The 22,209-nt window shown below is 40.1% G+C and overlaps 2 protein-coding genes across 2 annotated transcripts in view; both read right to left on the bottom strand.

Moving 5' to 3' along the window:
• The window catches only part of LOC134498785 (arylsulfatase H-like), a 28,974-nt gene extending 17,547 nt beyond the window's left edge, over positions 1-11,427 (bottom strand). The window contains exons 1-4 of the mRNA XM_063305062.1: positions 11,375-11,427; positions 6,394-6,534; positions 696-817; positions 24-146 (exon numbers count right to left, since the gene is read on the bottom strand). Coding sequence (XP_063161132.1) covers positions 24-146; positions 696-817; positions 6,394-6,534; positions 11,375-11,409 — 421 coding nt within the window. The 5' untranslated portion in view covers positions 11,410-11,427. The remainder of the gene's footprint in view (positions 1-23; positions 147-695; positions 818-6,393; positions 6,535-11,374) is intronic.
• The window catches only part of LOC134498783 (arylsulfatase H-like), a 76,599-nt gene extending 58,618 nt beyond the window's left edge, over positions 1-17,981 (bottom strand). The window contains exon 1 of the mRNA XM_063305060.1: positions 17,977-17,981. The gene's annotated coding sequence lies outside the window, so the exon portion shown is untranslated. The remainder of the gene's footprint in view (positions 1-17,976) is intronic.
• Between the last annotated feature and the right edge of the window lie 4,228 nt (positions 17,982-22,209).

Genomic DNA, 22,209 nt, shown 5'->3' on the forward strand with positions numbered 1-22,209 from the left:
ACATATGGAAAAAAACACATTACCTATTATGCCAGTAGTGTAGCCTTGTTGCTGTAATAATGTAGCAAATGTAGTTTCATTTCTGGGCAGCCCTCCTGTGCTACCAGGCCCGGACTTGACACGCCGTTCAGTTGTGGCTGCCATGCCTAAAATATCAATAGGAGAAAAAATGAGTGCCATCTTTGTCCTATCCCATGCTTACGTTCCATGTTGGGTGAAGGATTTATTGTCAAGAAACTTTAAGCATTAGACAAGCCTGTGAAGATAGTTTTGTAAACCCTAGCAAAGACCATAGGCACAAACTGAATATATCATCTGGCCTTCAGAAACCCTCCAACACCTCCAAGCAAAATGAATCCACTGGGAAATTAATCTGGGAAATCAATGGCAAGTGTAGTGTTAGTGATACTGAATGTGATAGGCTACAGGATGCCATGCTGCTGAGTTATTCCATCACAGATCACTGAGGCAGTCAAGACACCCGAACCTTTTGTTCCAGTGAGCTGATAAGCAAAAGCTGGCAGTAGGACTTGGCTTAGTTTTAATTGTGGATTTTATTGTAAACCGCCCAGAGTCCCCCTTTTGGGGGGAGATGGGAGGTGTTAGAAATTTGAGAAATAAATAAAAAAATAACAAACAGCATACCCACAACGAAGAAAACGTCTTGTCTACTATTTTCACAAAAGTCTACCAACCTGATCTGATGGGATATCTACCAGTCAGGAAAGCAGTTCTGCTTGGAGTACAAAGAGATGCAGCACTAATATGCTGAGTAAGTTTTACTCCTTCTTTTGCTAGCTGATCAATATTTGGTGTCCTAAAATGGAGAAAGAAAATGATACCCAAATAAAATTGTCTTCAGGAATTCTTCTAACAAAGCAAAATATTAGCACTTCTTTTCAGAATAGGGCCTAAAGCACAATCTCAATTTCTGAATACTGGGGGCCAAGTCCCAACATCTCCTACTCATGCTGGTCCTCTTGGACTTTACTATATGGCAGCATTTAATACACTTGACCCCCAAATATTTCTGACCAGCTTACAATCCCTGGACATCATCAGCTGTGAATTTGACAGGTTCAGATTCTGTCTTCCTGCTCTTTTGCATGGTAGATCACAGTCCTGGAATGCCCTCTTATAGTTTCTTCATGAATAGTCCTGGGAAGTCCTTTGTTTATTTTTTTATACCCATTTCCTAGGTGTGCTGATTCATGACCAGAACTTTCAATATCATTATTATGCTGATGATACTAAGTTTATTGGTCTTTCATCACTCTTAATGACAATGCTTGGTCAACCCTGACACACTGTCTTACTAAGGTTTCATCCTGGATGTCTTCCCATCACCTCAGGTTAAATATGGGTAAGACTGATTGTGTGTTTCAGCCTGATCATTTTTTATATCCTTTATTGTGTTTCTTCATTGTATGTTCCCAGAGCTCCTGAATTAGCCAAATTTGTTCTTCCCACAGCCTTAACTGATGATCAGCTGAAGACTCCTTAATTTTTATTTGATGGGTATTCATAGTATCTGGTGGTTTTTGATGGAGAAGATTGCAGATTTATTGATTTATTACTGCAAAAGTGTTTTGGCAGGTGTTCCTGATGCCTCTTTCCTTCCTGGCTCTTAGTCCAGAACAGTACCATTCACATTGTTCTGGATCTTCAATGTGAATCTCATGTTTTGTTACTCTGCAATCCTTCGTTCCATGGTAGCAGCTTTCCAATCCATAAGAGATCTGATTCTGTGACTTCTTCTTTACTTCAACCTTTGTGATAGCTTGATTGTTTTCAAAAGGGGTTAAATACCTTTTTATCTGGCCAGTGAATTACTGTGAAGAAAGTGTGGGAGGACAACAGAGAACAGCAAGCTAGTAAAAATATTGTCTAGGTTCTTCATTAAAAAAAAAAGTAAGAAAAGGGTTATCCCGAACCAGATTTCCAGGGTGGTAGCTTTCAAAGTGATCTTTCTTTTGCAGTTAGTCGTTGCTGAAGGTGCAAATTTGTCAAATGCAATTAAACTAACATAAAATTAAGGAAGTGTTCATATAAAACTAACCCTAGTAATTCCTGATTTTATGAAGGCTGTTATTTCTTTTAACTTGTAAAAATAAGATGAATTACAGTAGCTCTACCCTATCACCCTTATTCAGTTGTTATTAGTCCCGAGCACTTACCACATAAGCATTCCTGATAAGCCCCTCCCCTCCCCTCCCCTCCCCTATCAGTGGTGTCAGCCTCCTGCACTAATTCATTGAATGTGAGTGTCTGCAGGACAGAGGCTGCATTGGCTCATATGGGAAGCAAATGCATAACATGTACATTCATAAATCACCTGCATGCATCTGGGCGCCATGTGTAAGTGTGTGAGGGGTAATTCGATTAACATCAGTGGGTGGCTAAGTCTGTACGCAAAGAAGACACAGCATTTAGAAAGACCTGAATGGGGGTTAGGCAGAAATATAATTTCTGTTTTTTTTCCCAACCCAAAGATGTGTGGCTGATTTAGCTTTGCAAGTCAGATAGTAGTCAACACTTGCTGTTGCCACTAGGTGGCAAAACTGAATGGGACTACAGGAAGGAATCTGTTACCTTATTGATATTGATGCTCATTTTCAAGCCTGCTGGAAATACCTGATTGGATATCTTAATCAAATTACTATGATTTCTTTCTGCATGTTCGTTTTTGAAACTTCTTGCCTTGCGTGGGTAAAAATTGGACTACCTTCCAACAATGACCTCTGGATTTTCTTTAAAGGTTTCTGTTGCACTTCTTTTGTTTCTGTTTTTTTCACCCATTTTTCTAAGTGAACAAGCATTTGTAATGCAAGAGATTTTGTTGTTGTTTATTCATTCAGTCGCTTCCGACTCTTCATGACTTCATGGACCAGCCCACGCCAGAGCTTCCTGTCGGTCGTCAACACCCCAGCTCCCCCAGGGACGGGTCCGTCACCTCTAGAATATCATCCATCCATCTTGCCCTTGGTCGGCCCCTCTTCCTTTTGCCCTCCACTCTTCCTAGCATCAGCATCTTCTCCAGGGTGTCCTGTCTTCTCATTATGTGGCCAAAGTATTTCAGTTTTGCCTTTAATATCATTCCCTCAAGTGAGCAGTCTGGCTTGATTTCCTGGAGGATGGACTGGTTTGATCTTCTGGCAGTCCAAGGCACTCTCAGAATTTTCCTCCAACACCACAGTTCAAAAGCATCTATCTTCCTTCTCTCAGCCTTCCTCATGGTCCAGCTCTCGCAGCCATATGTTACTACGGGGAACACCATTGCTTTAACAATGCGGACCTTTGTTGTCAGTGTGATGTCTCTGCTCTTAACTATTTTATCGAGATTTGTCATTGCTCTTCTCCCAAGGATTAAGCGTCTTCTGATTTCCTGACTGTAGTCAGCATCTGCAGTAATCTTCGCACCTAGAAATACAAAGTCTTTCACTGCTTCTACATTTTCTCCCTCTATTTGCCAGTTATCGATCAAGCTGGTTGCCATAATCTTGGTTTTTTTGAGGTTTAGCTGCAAGCCAGCTTTTGCACTTTCTTCTTTCACCTTCATCATAAGGCTCCTCAGTTCCTCTTCGCTTTCAGCCATCAAAGTGGTATCATCTGCATATCTGAGATTGTTAATGTTTCTTCCAGCGATTTTAACTCCAGCCTTGGATTCCTCAAGCCCAGCATGTCGCATGATGTGTTCTGTGTACAAGTTGAATAGGTAGGGTGAGAGTATACAGCCCTGCCGTACTCCTTTCCCAATCTTAAACCAGTCCGTTGTTCCGTGGTCTGTTCTTACTGTTGCTACCTGGTCGTTATACAGATTCTTCAGGAGGCAGACAAGATGACTTGGTATCCCCATACTGCTAAGAACTTGCCACAATTTGTTATGGTCCACACAGTCAAAGGCTTTAGAATAGTCAATAAAACAGAAATAGATGTTTTTCTGAAACTCCCTGGCTTTTTTCATTATCCAGCGGATATTGGCAATTTGGTCCCTAGTTCCTCTGCCTTTTCTAAACCCAGCTTGTACATCTGGCAATTCTCGCTCCATGAACTGCTGAAGTCTACCTTGCAGGACCTTGAGCATTACCTTACTGGCATGTGAAATGAGTGCCACTGTTCGATAGTTTGAACATTCTTTAGTGTTTCCCTTTTTTGGCATGGGGATGTAAGTTGATTTTTTCCAATCTGATGGCCATTCCTGTGTTTTCCAAATTTGCTGGCATATAGCATGCATTACCTTGACAGCATCATCTTGCAAGATTTTGAACAGTTCAGCTGGGATGCCGTCGTCTCCTGCTGCCTTGTTATTAGCAATGCTTCTTAAGGCCCATTCAACCTCACTCTTCAGGATGTCTGGCTCTAGCTCACTGACCACACCGTCAAAGCTATCCCCGATATTGTTATCCTTCCTATACAGATCTTCCGTATATTCTTGCCACCTTTTCTTGATCTCTTCTTCTTCTTCTGTTAGGTCCTTGCCATCTTTGTTTTTGATCATACCCATTTTTGCCTGGAATTTACCTCCAATGTTTCTAATTGTCTGGAAGAGGTCTCTTGTCCTTCCTATTCTATTGTCTTCTTCCACTTCCGCACATTGCTTGTTTAAAAATAATTCCTTATCTCTTCTGGCTAACCTCTGGAATTTTGCATTTAATTGGGCATATCTCCCCCTATCACTGTTGCCTTTTGCTTTCCTTCTTTCTTGGGCTACTTCTAGTGTCTCAGCAGACAGCCACTTTGCCTTCTTGGTTTTCTCTTTCTTTGGGATGTATTTTGTTGCTGCCTCTTGAACAATGTTGCGAACTTCTGTCCAGAGTTCTTCCGGGACCCTATCTACTAAGTCCAGTCCCTTAAATCGATTCTTTACCTCCACTGCATATTCCTGAGGGATATTAGTGAGCTCATATCTAGCTGATCTGTGGGTCTTCCCTAATCTCTTTAGTCTGATCCTAAATTGTGCAAGAAGAAGTTCGTGATCAGAACTACAGTCAGCTCCAGGTCTTGTTTTTACCGACTGTATAGATGACCACCACCTTTGGCTGCAAAGGATGTAGTCAATCTGATTTCGGTGTTGTCCATCTGGTGAAGTCCATGTATAAAGCCGTCTCTTAGGTTGTTGGAAGAGAGTGTTTGTTATGCAGAGTGAGTTGTCTTGGCAAAATTCTATCAGCCTATGTCCTGCTTCATTTTGTTCTCCCAGGCCATGCTTACCTGTAATTCCAGGTGTCATTTGACTGCCCACCTTAGCATTCCAGTCTCCCGTGATGAAAATAACATCTCTTTTAGGCGTGTTGTCCAGTAGGTGCTGCAGATCCTCATAGAACTGCTCTACTTCAGCTTCTTCAGCATCTGTGGTTGGGGCATATATTTGGATCACTGTGATGTTAGATGGCTTGCCCTGAATTCGAATTGAGATCATTCTGTCATTTTTTGGATTGTATCCAAGCACTGCTTTAGCCACTTTACTATTAATTATGAAGGCTACTCCATTTCTTCTGTGGTCCTCTTGTCCACAGTAGTAGATCTGGTGGTCATTTGATGTGAAGTGGCCCATTCCAGTCCATTTCAGTTCGCTGATGCCCAAAATGTCTATCTTTAATCTTGACATCTCACCAATAACCACATCCAATTTGCCCTGGCTCATAGATCTTACATTCCAGGTTCCAATGGCGTGTTGATCCTTAGAACATCGGATTCGCCGTTCACCACCAGCACCGTCGGCCGCTAGCCATCCTTTCGGCTTTGAGCTAACTGCGTCATCACGCCTGGGGCTAGTTGAACTCATCCTCTGTTCCTCCCCAGTAGCATTTTGACCATCTTCCGACCTGGGGGTCTCATCTTCCGATGGTATACCGACATATCTCTGGTTTTACTGATCCATTTAGTTTTCTTGGCAAGAATACTGGGGTGGGTTGCCATTACCTTCCCCAGGGATCGCATTTAGTCTGACCTCTCTGTCATGACCTTCCCGTCTTGGGTGGCCCTTCACGGTTTAGCTCATGGCATCATCGAGGTGCTCAAGCTCCAGCACCACGACAAGGTAACGATCCTTTGCTGAAGAATGCAAGAGATAGCTTTCCTAAATTGAAATTTACGTTCATGTTATAGGCATCTACATATTTGTATAATGATCATGATGCATGTGATGTCACTGGGACCTGTACCAGGCACCTACGATACATATTGCAGTTCTAACTGTATACGTATCCTTTCTGTGGCTTCCTTGAAATTCTGCACTGATATACTGTATAATATTTTCATTATAACTTAATTCAGCTTTTTTATTATCCCCATTATAAATTAGTGCATTATTCCTGAACATTCTTTTTTAAAACATCTCTTTTAAACATGGTAAAAAAATCAAAGATAATTTACTTTTATTGTTATGTTTACCTGAGAGTATCATTACCAAAGCATCCCAAATCAGCAATTCCAAGATCATCTGCCATTATGAGCAAAATGTTAAGTTTTGACATGTTGGTTACCCAGATTTGGGAAAATAAGATGAAAACAAGCAAAACAGTTGGACAGCATCTGTAAAAATAAAAGCAATATTACCAGTGAATTAGAATTTTCAAAAAGTAAATGTCCAACTATCATAACAGGTGGAGGTTTTCTTTAATAGAATCACAGACAGCGTGGAAGACCTTCTGATGCCAAAGTTTTATTGAAATGTTACACCTCCTTCCCCAACTCTTGGCTGCCTCCTTTATTAATCAGAAAATGGACCATGGCAATATTTATTCAGGAAAAACGTAGTAATTTTCACCAACAAGATGCTTTTTCAACTAGGCAGTGGAAAATTTGAAATGGATATGGAAATTTAAGTGCCATCTTTCAGGTATAGCTGAGCTTTCAATGAACAGGGTTCTTAAAAGCCATCCTAAATTCTACTGTGGCCGTAAATTCCATTCTGAGTTATCACATCTGGTTCTAGAAGCTACTGGATCCACATTCTGCTTGTGCAAACTGATTGTGGGGCCCTTCAGGCAAGGGTGGGAGAGATTGCTTTCCTAGATCCCTCCTTTGTGGTCTGTTCTCTCTCCCCTCCTTTTCAACATCTACATGAAACTATTCAATGAGGTCAGCTGCCAGTGTGAGGTACGATCAGAAAAACTACAAATGCAGTCTTGAAATTGTTATATTGGGAAGTCTGTTATTTTTCAGATAGAAGGCTTTGAACACATGCTAGGGACTGCATTCCAAAAAATAGGCAGGACCACAATAACACTAAATGTGATTTAATTTAAATTTATTTGTAACATATTTAAAATTATTAAAAGGCAGTCAATTATTTCCCATGTATTTACTAATTTTTCTCTCCTGTCACATTAAAAATATAGAGTTATGAATTCTGCCCTTATTTTTTCTTTTTCTTTCTTTCTTTAACACTTTTATTGTATCCAAAATTTTACTTAAAAAAGAAAAAAGAAATTGAGAAAATGGTCAGTCTGCAGGAAAACCCAGGAGGAAATGGATTATGCAGACCTGTTTCAGTCAGGTTTCAGGCTGGGATTTAGCACTAAGACAGTAAACCTACAAGCACTTTGGTTGCACTTGTAGATGACTTGTGGCAGAGGTAGTGCATCTGCCCTTGTGCTTCTTGATAACTCAGTTGCTTTCAGTACCATCAGTGATGGTATCCTTCTGAGCTGGCTCTGTAGGCTGGGATTGGGGGTGCTGTTTTACTGTTTTCCTTTCTCTGGGACTGGTTCCAGTCACTGTTGTCTGGGGCAAGGGTGGGAGAGATTGCTTTCCTAGATCCCTCCTTTGTGGTCTGTTCTCTCTCCCCTCCTTTTCAACATCTACATGAAACTACTCAATGAGGTCAGCTGCCAGTGTGAGGTTCGGTATCATCAGTATGATAATGTTACCTAATTATATTTTTCCACCCTGGGCCAGCCAAATGAGGCTGTTGAGGTTCTCCCCCATTTCCTTCTGAACTGGCTCTGTAGGCTGCGATTGGGGGCACTATTTTACTGTTTTCCTTTCTCCGGGACTGGTTCCGGTCACTATTGGTTGGAGGGGGTCGAGGGATTGTTCCCTAGGTCCCTCCTTTGTGGGGTGCTGCAGGGGTCTGCTCTCTGTCTCCTCCATACAAGTATGGAGGCTGTGCAGGTTTGGACTGGGAAAAATCATCTCCAACTCAATCCTACCAAAACTGAATGTCTGAGGGTGTTTCAGCTGTACAGAGCTGGTGATATGCCATCTCTGATCTTGAATGGAGTGGCTCCCCAGAGTGGTGCACAATCTTGGGGACTTCCTGGACTCACAGCAACTGCTCAGTAAGCAGGTGGCAGTGGTGGCCAGGAAGGCCTTTGCACAACTCCATTGGTGTGCCAGTTGCACACTTTCCTTGATTGTGGGGCCCTTCAGGCAGTCGCTCACACCCTGGTTAGCTCACAGCTTGACTAGCTCAACACGTTCTACATGGGGCTATTCTTGAAGACCATCTAGAAGCTTCAACTGGTCCAGAATGCAGTGGCATGGGCAGTGATGGGCATGCATTAGTACAGGTAGTCCTCACTTGCCGACTGCCTCATTCAGCAACCAATCAAAGTTACGAGGGTGCTGAGAAAGTAGGTTTACAACCAGTCCTTGAACTTGCAGCCATTGCAGTGTCCCTGTAATCATGTGATTGCAATTCAGGCACTTCGCAACTGGCAGGCATTTGCAACATCCCATGGTCACATGATTGCCATTTGTGACCTTCACAGCCAGCTTCCAACAAGCAAGTCAATGGGGAAGCCAGCAGGAAGTCACAAGTCATAGCCACGTGATGTTATACTTAATGACTGCAGTGATTCACTTAATGACTGCAGCAGAACTGACATCATAAGTCCAGTGTGGTCATGTGACATTTCACTGTCGCTTAGTGACAGAGTTGCCTGTCCCAATTGTAGTCAGTAAGTGAGGACTGCCTGTATACCCATGTAACAGCTTTGCTTATGGTTGCCTGTTTGCTTCTGTGTGTAATTCAAGGTGCTGGTCATTACCTATAAAGCCCTATATGGCATAAGGCCTAATTACTTGAGGGGCTGCCTGTCTCCCATAGTATCTACCTGGCCAATCTGAACTGGCAGGGTTGGTGTGCTCTGGGGTTTTTTTGATTAAACAATGCCATCTATCAGGACCCCATAAGCATACTTTCTGTATAGAAATGCCTGTCCTCCGGAATGAGGCTCCCCCTGAGATCTGGATGGCCCCCACCCTGCTGGTGTTTCAAAGGGCCCTGAAGACCTGGCTCTTTACCAGACCTTTGGTGACAGTCACTGAAGCCTCCCGACCCCTTTGGATTGTGTGGGTTTGTTTTTTCATTCCTGTCTATTTTTTATGTCATCCTTGCCATCTTCTAGTCTTTATTTTTGTCCATTATTGCTTTCCCCCCCTTGTTTTTAATGTTTTTATTTGTGAACTGGCCAGAGTTGTTGGGAGTTGGGCAGCATACAAATTTTAAAAAACAATAAATAAATAATAGTAATACCATAGCAAGTTCAGTTATTCTAATAGAGACTATTTATCAATTTTCAGCCAAATTTACTATGGATTTATTTTTAAAAATTCTGATAAGAATATGTTCCATAAAGATCTTTTTAAATAATATATTCAATTAAATTTTGTTGTTTCCATAGATTAGCAAAATTAAATTCCTCAATACAGATATCACTCCAATTCTGTCGTCAATTTTTTCTTGGAAGCTTTACTTTAGTCCTTTACTTAATAGAGCTACTCCTTTTTAATTTCTACTGATATGAATCTGATTTACCCAGTTCCTTGTAAGTATAAGTAAATGGTTTTCCTTGGGAAAAACCTGAGTTTCTTGCTGTTGCTTTTTAAACACCCTACTCCAAGCTTCAACTTTTCCAAGTTGGTTTTTTTTAAAAAACTTCTTAGGTATATCTCTCAGATTCTTGACATTCCAAAATGCAGTGACATCATTGTAAAGAATAAATGAACGAATGAATGAATGAAACAAATGAATAAAGACATATAATTTTATATTCTAATTGTATTAGAAACAGTAATATCAAGGTGACAAAAAGGGACTGTTCTTATTTATCAAAATAAAACTGTCAGTTTAAAGTATAATGTCTAAATAGAATAAAATTATCATTAAAGGTAGTAATAAAACTATAAACTTTGACTATAGAAGAATTCATATTCATGCAAAAGAGAAAAAAGAATGAAAAAAAGAATGGGTCTGAGAATAAACAAGAAAAAAAATATGAAGAAGCAGAAGGGGAAGGAGAAAGAGGAGCAGGAGAAGGAAAAAGAGGAAGCAGCAGCAAATACTTAGACTCCTGACAGGTAATGTTGAGGCCACAAGCTTACCCCATCTCCCTTCCTTCTAAGCTGAGTATCTAGTCTATTTCACAACTTAAAATATTTCCAAAATAAAACATCTTATATTTCATACCTAATAAATAAGTCTTTGTAACAAATGTATTTTTATCGAGAGCACTGCTGTGTTCCTCCCCGCCCACTCCAAAGAAAATTGGGTTTCAGGTCTTATTTTCAGAAAACTGGCAGCAGTTTTAGGATTACAGATTTTCCTCACTCAGTCATTTTGCATAACAGCATCGCTATGCAAATAAAGTAAACTGCACCGGAATTTGGTCTGTGGCAGGCCAAGTTCTTTGCACTGAGATTTCACTGTCTGTTCAATCTCACAACACAAAACTCACCAAAGTAAGGTAAGATTAGCATAATATGTGAATGCAACCACCAAGTCTTTAAACTTGTTTAAGTGTAGTTTGCAATCCCAGGCTTAGAAGAACAACCTTATCTTCTTGTTTAGAACTTTTTCAACCAAGTTGGGAATTAATGAACTATCACAGAAACCATCACTCCGTGCATAAAAATGACTGTGATATGGATTCAGCTTTTCAACCTCACCTCCCATCCCCAGCTCATAAATCGTTTAGCATTTACCAAAGCAGCACCCATCCAAATACTGCCTCAAGCAACCAGATCTTTTTGCTGTTCATAGAAATGCCACAGAAGTTTTAACAAGTTACACCCCTGCGATCTCCTCAGCTTGCTGAAAAACTGCCCACTCTTCTCAGATGAGTAAACTAGAGCTTAACCCATTCATGCTACGAAGATGTGAGGTCAGTTGAGCTGGATTATGGCCAGGTTAATAGTATAAAAAGCCTTAAAAAGATAATTGTCACAGCAGCCTGCTGTTCTTGCACACTGTGGCTAGACTCATAGCCACCCTTATAAAAAAAAATACTCAGAGACATAGTTACAAAAACAGCTAGAAACAACAAGTAAATAATCTAACCATTACACCAAACAGTAGGTCCTGTGGTAAAAAGGAAAGGTCATCTTCAAAATGAGTATTAGAAGCAAAGCTTAAGTCTTCTCTTACCTGGAGTTTCCTCCAATGAACCTGTTAAGCAGCATCACTAGGCACACACCTGAAGCAGAGTTGGAAGAGATTTCAGATCTTCTTTCTCTTCTATTTTGAGATTGTTTTGCCCATTTCCCCACCCTTGGATGACTTCATAGGTTGTTAAGATGCAATGGGTTTAATGCAATACTGCTAGTAAAAACTGAGAAACAGCATGGTTCATTCATTGGCAGGAAGTTTAAAAGGTAAATGTTTACCTTTGCTTTTCTGATAGTTTGTTGGCAGGAAAAACAAGGTCACTTGCTGATGTATTCAGTTATCTGGGTCTGCCAAAAAAATTTTGGTTTATTCTTTTACTCCTAAGTAGAGTTTGATACAGTTACTCTCTGGTTGAGTGCCAGTTTGGTGCAGTGGTTAAGACTCTAGGCTAGAAACTGGGAGACCGTGAGTTCTAGTCCTGCCTTAGGCACAAAGCCATCTGGGAGACCTTGGACCAGTCACTTTCTCTCAGCCCTAGGATGCAGGCAATGGCAAACCACTTCTGAAATCTTGCCAAGAAAACTGCAGGGACTTGTTCAGGCAGTTATCAGGAGTCAACACTGAATGGAAGGCACCCCCCACCCCAAAAAATCTCTGGTTAAGAAATGTTGAAATATTTATTTATTTATCAAATTTGTCACCACCCATTTCCTCCCACCAGAGGGACTCTGGGCGGTTTACAACAAAATAATCAATAAACAATAAATATACAATACAACATATAAAAATACAATATCTAAATAGATATATAAACAGATAAACAATAAATTACAGATAAAAATAGAGTCCAAATGGCAGATGATAACTCACTCCTTGTATGCGACGAGTGCTCTGGGGCACTAGCCATCCCCAAACATGATGACTTCCCTCCCCGCCCCAAGCCAGATGGCAGAGCCAGGTCTTCAGATTCCTCCGGAAGGCCAGGAGTGATGGGGCTAGCCTCACCTCCAGGGGTTAAGATATTCCAGAGGGCGGGAGCTACTGCAGAGAAGGCCTGCCTCCTGGACCCTGCCAGATGGAATTCTCTTACAGAGCGGGTCTGCAACATGCCCTCTCTGCATGATCAGGTGGGATGGGTTGATGTAACAGGGAAGAGGTGGTCCCTCAGGTAGCCTGGACCCATGCCATGTAGGGGTTTAAAGGTGATAATCAACACCAATAATCAACTTTTATTTAAATACTCATTTGTTTGTTTGTTTGGAATTTATTGGAGCAAACTTTTCCTATATAGCTTTCCTTGATTTTTCTTGATTTCTATTTTAGGCTTTCGGGATGGCCTAATTTAACAAGAACAATAAACATAGAAGAAAATATATTTGTTCTAATTATATCACTTTTTATCTTCCAACTCTTTTTATCATCTGGATATAATCCTAAGTGAGTGAACTTTATGAGACTTTTGTCTAAGTAAGTAGCTTACCTATGAAAAACTCATAAACATTCACCTAAGAAAGGTTAGCCTGACATTAATTCCAAACATTGCATTTCTAATGACAAGCTAACACAGAATTGGCATCATTTAAAAACTTGACCTGAAATAACTCTGTAAAAGGTTCAGATGAGGTTTATGCCTGTTAACCATATACAGGGCCTGTTAGAAGGTTTTAAGCTGTAAACCCCCCATTCTCTCTTGAAGCCACGAAGCAGCAGGGGGCGCAACCACAAGAATGCCTAAAGCGTCAAAGTGCGAAATCTAGCAAAAGCAAGCACTGTCCCTCACCTACCATAAACATCAAAGGTCTACATCTCTATAAAACGTCAAAGGTCTACATCTCTATATAAAGGGCTGGTGGGGAAATATCCGTGTGGCCACCTTCCAACCAGCATATACTCTGTACATGCTCTTGGGAAATAAAGTGTTCACCTCTGTTCCAGCAACTGCCTATGTCTTTTCATTCCCGGCTTGGGACGAACCCTGGTAAGAATTCCTTCAAACAGGCCCAATGCTTCCAATTCAGTTTTGAAGCAAAATGCCCAGCCAAAAACGTAAACCTAAATCTTCCCTTGAACTCAGTGGGATTTTCCCCTCTGTTAATGTGCATAGGAATGCTATATAACCTTGTTAAAGGAGAGATCACCCTTGAGTGCTTCTCAGGCAAAATGAGACCTATAATGTATAGAAACTGAGAACACAGAATTACCTAGAATTCACACTGCTTTTTCAAGCGAGTGTATTTCTGAAGAAAGGCTCAAATTCTGTTAGAAAGCAAAGAAAATAGGGTTTGGGCATTGACTGGGTTAATAAGACATATCTGCTTGTTTTATTTCCAAAAGCTGATTGTTGGGACAATCCTCCTCCCCTTTTTTCAGATTCCTTCTTCACTAATAATCACCCAGATTGGCTTTCGTGGCTCCTGAGTGGCTTCTTTGCTTCTCTGTTCAACTGGAAAGAGGGGGGGGGGGCAGGACTGTGAGTGGATATCAGATACTTCCTTGTTTCTTTCTTGGAAGGAGAGAGAAGTGTTTTTGTACATTTGCTTATTTTGGCAACAGTGCTTTGGCTTAGGAGGGAAAAAACATCTGGGCAAAGATATCACACATTTCCTGAAGGAAGAATGGAGTCTGGGAAACATCTGTCTTTTCAAACCATTTATCCTCACTTTCTTTTTTGGGCCACTTCTCTTGCATAGGACAGGCTGTCTCCAGAAGCCAAAGAGCCCTGTTGCCAAGTCAGCAAGGGGTGTGCTTACTGCAGTAGACGTACCAGAAGGATCACAAATAAAAAAAAGTTTCACAATTGTGCTAAAGTTTGCCAGAAAGGAAAAAAAAATGAATATTATAACCTTCACATTTTGTGTTTCCGTTCAGAGATACCCCACAATTATAAAAATGTTTTCTTGTGCTCCATTAAAAACTTGGAATAAATAAAGGAAGAGGTTGAACCCAGGATTGTCATTACACACCTCAACTCAACAAGCTTTCCATAGGAGAGAGACAGCAGGGCAAGAAAAATGGTTAAATTATGAGGATTTGCTGATGTAGCAACCCTATACTTAAGACTAGAGCACAGTTAAGTGCAGAAGGTTTAAATCTGACTTGGTTTGCCTATGCACAAATAAAGGCAATTTTACCAAGGTAGAGGTTTGCACTGACCTCAACTTCATTATTTTTTCTTCTTTGGAATCACTTATCCACTCCTTTATTTACGAGTTTGTATAAGGAGCTGTTAGAATTTTTTTTATTATTATTTCCTTATCAGGTTCACTTCTGAGCCAGGATCAAATAAACACGCAGTTGCATGACATTAAGTTCTTTATTCTTCACCCAATAGCAAAAGCAATGAAAACAATACCTTTCCTCTGGAGAAGCTAACCTTGGAATGTGCACCTTACTTTGTTTCTATGGGCACAGCTATCTGTGAAGGCCTGTTAGAAAGGAAGAGTAAGAAAGCCAACAAAATTCTTCAAGGAAATAAAACATAGTTTCAGAGCCATAATAAAAGTGCAAATGTTTCTAATATATTAATACTAAATACAAAATATATTTGTATGGAAGTTCAATCTATGTCAGATCTTCTATCGGAACAAAGTGTTTATGCTAAGTGTGGGAGGATCCCAACACTCTACAAAATTGCTGCAACTCCTTCACCATCCGTGGAAGGGGAAAATGTTGTACCTTATCACCCATGGTGTGAGGCAAAATCTATGTCCTTTCTGACCATGGGACTTCTAAAAATGTTTGTAGGTCAGTTGAACACTTCTGCAGTAAAGATAAATAATCAAAGATTAACATTACCACAATAATGCATGCCTCCATACCCTGATAAGGCAGGGCTAACTGCAAGCAACCTTGGGGCAAAAGCAGTCCCCATTTTTTTTCCCCACAAGGTTCCATGTATATATCTAATCACAGGAGTTTTGTTCACTTATGCAAGTTCTTCTGGAAATTCTTACATGTGTCAAACTCAATTTCAATAATCATTAATTTGGTTGATAACTAATGGTCCATGCCATCATTATGAAAGATAAAACTCATAAAGTTCAACATCTGTGTAGTTCTGTCTGTTTTGTTTTGTTTTGTTTTGTTCCTGAATGGATGCTGTCCCTTTTCATATATGTAATTGTAAATGTCCAAAAAGGAAATTAGTGTTTGTGAAAAAGGGGATCGAGGGTGAGTATTTTCAAGAAAAAGGCAAGGAAAAGCATTCACTAGAAGCTACATTGTGGCAAGTCAGATCACTGGTCAATCTTAATTTAGCGTAGTCTACACTGATGGCCAGTCTCCAGAATTCATCTTAGGACTCTGAGATCCTAGGGAGACTTTGAACACGAAGTATATGGTATACCACTGAGCTAAGCTTTTCCTGTAATATTTTCCATCACAAATATCCCAATCCCTGCCACCATGTTGTCTTCCCCCTGCCACTGCTTCCCCTCCTTGAGCAAGGTAAAAGGTTAAAAGTGACAAAATATAAAGGGTTCATACAAAGAGGATGCAAGAGATTAAAATGGGGCAGGAAGCCTGTTTAGACAAAAGATTCCCTTCAGATTTAATCAGAGACCTTGTAAGACAAAAGGCTGCCCCTTCTTAGCAGAGCCCATTCAGGTAGACCTTCTTCCCTGGCCAAACCAATCTCCATAATCCAGTCACAAAAGATTCCTTCCAAGGTGAACATTCCAAGCTAGTAGACAAAGCCACAGCCCCACAAGAAACCCAGATGACCAGGAAAAGGAAACACAAACAGCTGGGGTCCTGACCACAGAGCACCTCTTCTCTGAAATCCAGTAAACTACACTCTTCTCAAGTTCCTAAGGGGCGGTAACACCTTTGCATAGCAACAGCCAAGCTCTCCTATATAAAGGACTTGTGGGGAAAATACAAGTGTGGCCACCTTCCAACCAGCATACTCTGAATATGCTCTCGGGAAATAAACATTCACCTCTGTTCCAGCAATCACCTATATTTCTTCATTCCCGGCTCAGTGTGAACACTTGGTTAGATTTCCTTCCAACAAAGAACTGAGTAAAAAGCACAGCGTCTTATTGTTGTACATGATCACCACAGCAAGATTATTATATGCACAGAAATGGAAAAATAAAGAAGCTCCAGAAGTTGAAGATTGGCTATTTAAAGTTACAGACTTGGTGGAGATGGCAACACTGACCTGTCTGATGAGAGGGAAATCTATAGAGGCTTTTATTAAAGACTGGAATCCATTTATGGATTCTGTTATAAAAGTAGAGAAAAATAGCTTGATGATAAAGGGTTTTATAGATTAAATAAGGGGAGATAATGGAAAATTTAAATCATGATTACAACGGTATAAAAGAATAAGTGGTTAATGGATCTGTGAGGAAAGTGAAGGGCGGAAGTGGTCTATATGTTTTTTAAGTTAGATGTTTAGTTTTGTATTTCCAGGTTTATGTTTCTATATGTGTTTATGTATTGTGTTTTAATGTTTATTTTATATGTAGAATTTCAATAAAGTTTATATATAAAAAAGAAAAATGTTTGCCAAAGTTCAGCATTATGGTATTCTTCATTTCATGTTTAAAGAAGTTGGGAAGATGAATACACTAAAAAATGCAGCATGTGTGATCTGAGCTAAAAAGGACAGCTATATGCTTTATCTAAATAAAACAAAACAGTGCTCATCATATAGTTGTTCTATATGAGATAGCCAGGCATAGTGAGATTAGGAGGGAACACATGGACTTATTTATTGGATCATTACAGCCCACAGCCCAAAATAATCATTGTGATACTGTAGGCACATAAAAAACGGGCAGGCAGGCTGGCAGAAGCTGAAATGGTGCTGCCAGTAGGCAGTTGAAAGGTTGTGCTAATGAGAAGCAGGCTTTGGCAGGCAGCAGGCTTGAGTAAGCAGAGGCAGGCAGCCTGACAGGAAGATCAGGAAGTGATACACTCCCTTGTTTGTTGGATGATTACAGCCAACAAATCTGGCTTCAGTTGGATGTATCTGCAATCATCCGACTGAATATCATGGCACTCTAGGCAGAGAGAGAGAAATTGGCAGAAATGGTGCTGAAATTGTAGCTTGAATGACAAGTTGAGTAACTTTGGTCTTAACCTACAGTACAAATGCTTCTACTGCATATTAACATAGGCTATAATTAGTTTAGCAATTCAATTAAATCATTGAAGCTTACATGTGCATTTCTATATAGAATGCACTATGTTATTCAAAGAATAGGCTGTACTGGATACCCAATAATGTAACCCCATGTACTCTATTAAGGCCTTCATTTAAGACTTACCCACTCAAGACACAAGCAGATAGTTAATGGTCAACAGAAAGTTTTCCCAAATCTTTTCCCAAGTGGAATAAGCTTCAGAGCAAGTAAATTCTGCACAGCGAGTGAGAAAAGACAAGGCAAGCAGAAACAATGAAATAATAATCTATCCCCAGAGATCTCTGACAGGCAAAATGTAATGAGATTAAAAAACTCGTTACATTCTGCCTGTCTATTGGCCAGCTATTCATGTCAATGTAACTCAGCCATCCCTTAGTGTTGCCCATATATAGAAGTGAACCTGCAGCATTCTATAGCAACCCCAGAACTGCCACTGCCATTCAACACCTTTGAATCTGTGAAGTACTTTGAAAGTTTTCACAGTACCTGATCTGATGCACAGAAGCATGTCCCCTCTTTGATATATGAATCTGTTTTGATGAGGTGATTCAGTGGAAGGTTCACAGAAGTAGATCATTCCTTTAAAACTAAATGATGATGACTATTTGAGTGATGTGGGGCATGAAAGTCTACACCAGTAAATTCTTTTGAAATTTTGCACACACTGGTCACTTTCCTAGTTTCTCTAATAACAATTCCACCAAAGATTAAAAGAAACAGTAATTAATGCCTTAGCTTTTAGTGCTTTTAAACAAATGCTTGGCAAGAAAAATTCTGAAGAAGTTTTCTGGTTTGCAAAGAATAATATTTACACAGGATTTTGGACAGGGTAATATCTGCAAGGCTAGGCATCTATTCCTAACTATGATGATACCCAAATGGTGAAATATGCATTGTGATGTCATAACACAAACTCTGCCCTTTCATGCCTGGGTACAGGGAGCACTTGCTTAACTATGGTAATTGGGACTGGCAACTCAGTCACTAAGTGATGCAGTCATAAAGAGTGACATTACAAAAAAAAGAGAAAAGAATTATATAAATACATTCTTTATATATTTCCTTTCTTTTTCTTTACTAAATAATTTTTTATTTATTTTCTCTTTTTTTCTCTTTTTTGCACGTTCTAGTTTTCCTTTCATTCTTTTTTCAATTTGTGTTAGTTTTTATTGTTGTAAATTGTATTCTTTAATAAAATTACTATAAAAAATTGAGTAAGTGCAATGTTACATGACCATGCTGACTCATGACAGCAGTTGTGGCAGTTCCAGTTGCCGTTGTTAGGTGAATCCTGTGTAGTTGCAGTGTCCTGCAGTCATGTGATTGCCATTTGTGATCTCCTGCCAGCTTCCCCACTGACTTTGCTTTGGTCAGCCAACAGTGAAGGTTGCAAATGGTGATCACATGACCATGGGACACTGTGACTGTCATAATTGCGAGCCAGTTTCCAAGTGCCCAAATTGTGATCATGTGACCACTGGGATGCTGCAACAGCTGCAACTATGAGAACTGGTTGTAAGTCCCTTTGTTTAGTGCCGTCGTAACTTCAAACAGTAGCTGAATGAGTGGTTGCTGAAAGAGGACTAACTGTACTTTTATATTTGTATTATATAAGGGACAGTGTTTGTGCCACAATCTTCCAACACCTTTTTCATCTGTTTTCTTCCCCCTGCATTAGTATACATTTTGAAGAGCTGTGCTGGCCACATTCCTGGTGCTGCAGAAGGAAAACAGCCATGTGAGGTTTTGCAGAAAAATATAAAGGCCCTGGTTTTTTAGGACATGGGGCTGATCTTCAGAAAAACACATCAGAGACGGCTGCTCTTCTAATGCTGTCTATCCGTAACACTGCTGTTTTCACATCCTGGCTTTCTTAGCACCTCTTCAGGAACCAAATGCAGTTCATAGGCACATGCAGTGTTAAGGGAGGGAGATTTGTTTATGCAAGTTCCAGCAGAAAGCAGCAGAGCAAAAAGGCAAAAGCAGGAAAGCAGCAATGAACCACAGATAAGAATTTAGCTGGGTGAAGACAAAATCCCAGGTCAAGCCGTCCAAAGTCAAGCTGAACAGTTATGAAGCCACACTGAGGGGAAGACGAAGTCTTAGTCAGTTAACAAGCCAGGATTGTAAATAACTGGATTCCAAACAAGAGTCAAGGTACACAAAGCCAGATGCCTAAGTTGCTTCTAGCAACTGAAGGCTGTTTCTGAGAGGCATAAATCCCCAAAGTGGGTACAGCGGTTGTCAATCTTTCTTCAAGTTTTGTTAGTTAGTTCAGCATCTTGCTGCTTGCTTGCAAGTCATGCACTTTGATGGGGTGCAGAGGTTCCTGGAGGAATTGCCACAGGGTCCAAGTAAGCGCCTGAAGCAGCCTGCATTGCAGCTGAATCTGACCCTGAGGGCATGACAGCTTTTTTCTGAGAAGCCCTCAAAGAAAGGTATTGAGAAAGCTCAGCCACTCTGAATGGAGGGTTGAGAGGGCAGCGGGAAGAGAATGGCCTGAGCTGTTGCCCTTCATAATCAAACATTTGAGGAAGTGGCTTCACTTTGTCTAATGCTAGAGGCCATTTAGCATGAGATAAACTTACTGGAACTTCTTGGAAGACGTTGTCATGTGAAAATCAGGATGTGATCTTGATTGTGTCATTTTTTTTTTAATAGTAAATTTTATTAGGTTTCAAGAGAAGACTAAAAACTACAACCCCCCCCCCCAAATACAAAGAAAGAAAAAAACTAAAAAAGTGCAGAAACACAAGATAATTTTTTTTTCAAATTTACAAAAAGATGTGGTTTCTGACTTTTAGCAGCAAGGATATACAAAAATTTCCATAATCGATGTCTTACCCAACTGTATATTAAATCAAAACACCACATTATTTCTATAAGTCATTCCACTTTAACAGATAATAAAAATCACTAAGTACAGTTACTCCTCCACCTTATATTAAAATAAAGGGAAAAAAGTTAATATAAGCTTCCTAAACATCTTTCTCCCCTCCAAAAGATAAAACATATTTAATTATTCCCTTCCTACCACTATTCTATACATTTCAGTCTACTATAATAAGAATCAAATTAAAAAGCACATAAGTTGTCTGCTATTATACTTAATAATACAACAATTTTAATAATCCCAATCTTAATAAACCCAAAAAACAAAGCCAATTCAAAACAGTTAATTCCATATCTTTAAAAGCGAATAACATCAATCAAATCCTTAAAGCAAACCATATGAACTTTCTTCAACACTTATCCCACTTCAAAATAAACCAGAGCAGTTACATATCCCACAATGTGCACAGGGCTTTCCTCCTGAAAGAATCAAACAGCCCAACTGCCCCCCTCAAAGATTCCAGGTTCTTTTCATGGCATTCCACCAGGAGATCGATTTCTCTTAGGGCTTGCAGATCACTCTCTCCCTTAGATTTCTCCAGCTCCACTATCCAATCTTTATCCAGCATCTCAATAAAAATCCTAATCTCAGTCCTTGAAAAAAACCTTTCTATGGCTCTTAAATTCCTCAATTTCTTCTACCACATCCCCAACCTGAGGGCACATTTTAGATCTCATATTTTCCATGATGTCCTGGATATCTTGCATAAAAGCTTGATAGAAGTCAGAAGAAATCTGTTTAAAATCCTGGTGAAAGTCAGAAAGAATCTGTTTGAAATCCTCCATGTCTCCCGCAGTAGATTATGGAGCCCCCTAGGAGTTTAGCCAGCGAAAGTCAAAGATATGGAAGAGTTCCGGAGTGTGTTTACATAAAGTGAGACTGAGATAGCAGGCAGTTCTCAAGGGAAAGTGAAAACAAAAAGCTGAAGGTTCGAATCAGCTGATTTGTGGTGGATTTCAGAGCTGGTGCTCCTTTCCAAGAGGGAGGGTGCACATTCCAGAGAGATAAAATATTACTCAGTCTGGGTTCTGCTGGTGGGAAAGTTAAGGGGTTCAAGGTAACCCCACCTTAGAGCCATTGCTGGATATTTTATCCATCAATCAGTTAGAGTACCTTTAGTCTGGCAAGATTCTGTTTAATGGCAAGAGCAATAAAGAACTAGAGTTGGAACTTTGGCTCAGCGTGGTTCTTTGCCTGTTTCCTTGACACAATTCAACATGTAGGAAAATGCTACTATCTTCAAATTTAATACAAAAATAATAACAGGAAGACAATTGTTTACACTCAATCTTTGGAATTTCCTTTGGAAGGCAAACGAAATCCAAACCTTAAAAGAATTTTTTTTAAAAAAAGTAATCCCCAAAATAACTTTAAGCACCAAGAGAACCCACTTCTCCTCACTGTAGAAAGCCTCTCTTGGGGTACATATACTTAAATAAAATACAAATCGGTGATTTAGAAATGGAATGGCTGGTCTTAGTGTCTCTTTAAGGCTGCAGCACGGCTTGGAAAGTGATGAAATTCCCCCCTCCCAGCTGGCTCTTACCAGTTGAACACGAAACGCTGTTTGTGATCTTCTGGCTGCATGCAGCCATCCAGAGGAGAGATGGGCTGATTCTAGGCATTCTTCTTGATCCAGAGAACGTTTCTGGGCTTCAGGAAAACCTGCCTGAGCCCGAAAAAAGTTACTGCGTTGTCAGCTCCACCTGCTGAACCAACAGGCACGGCCATTCAGTCCGTCATTCCCACTGGAAGCTTGATTGTGTCATTTTGGATTAAAAGTTTACCTGAAAGTCAACCTAAATCCCATCATGGGGAAATAGCAT

The sequence above is a fragment of the Candoia aspera genome, chromosome 5 (genome assembly GCF_035149785.1).
Source record: "Candoia aspera isolate rCanAsp1 chromosome 5, rCanAsp1.hap2, whole genome shotgun sequence".
Taxonomy (NCBI): domain Eukaryota; kingdom Metazoa; phylum Chordata; class Lepidosauria; order Squamata; family Boidae; genus Candoia; species Candoia aspera.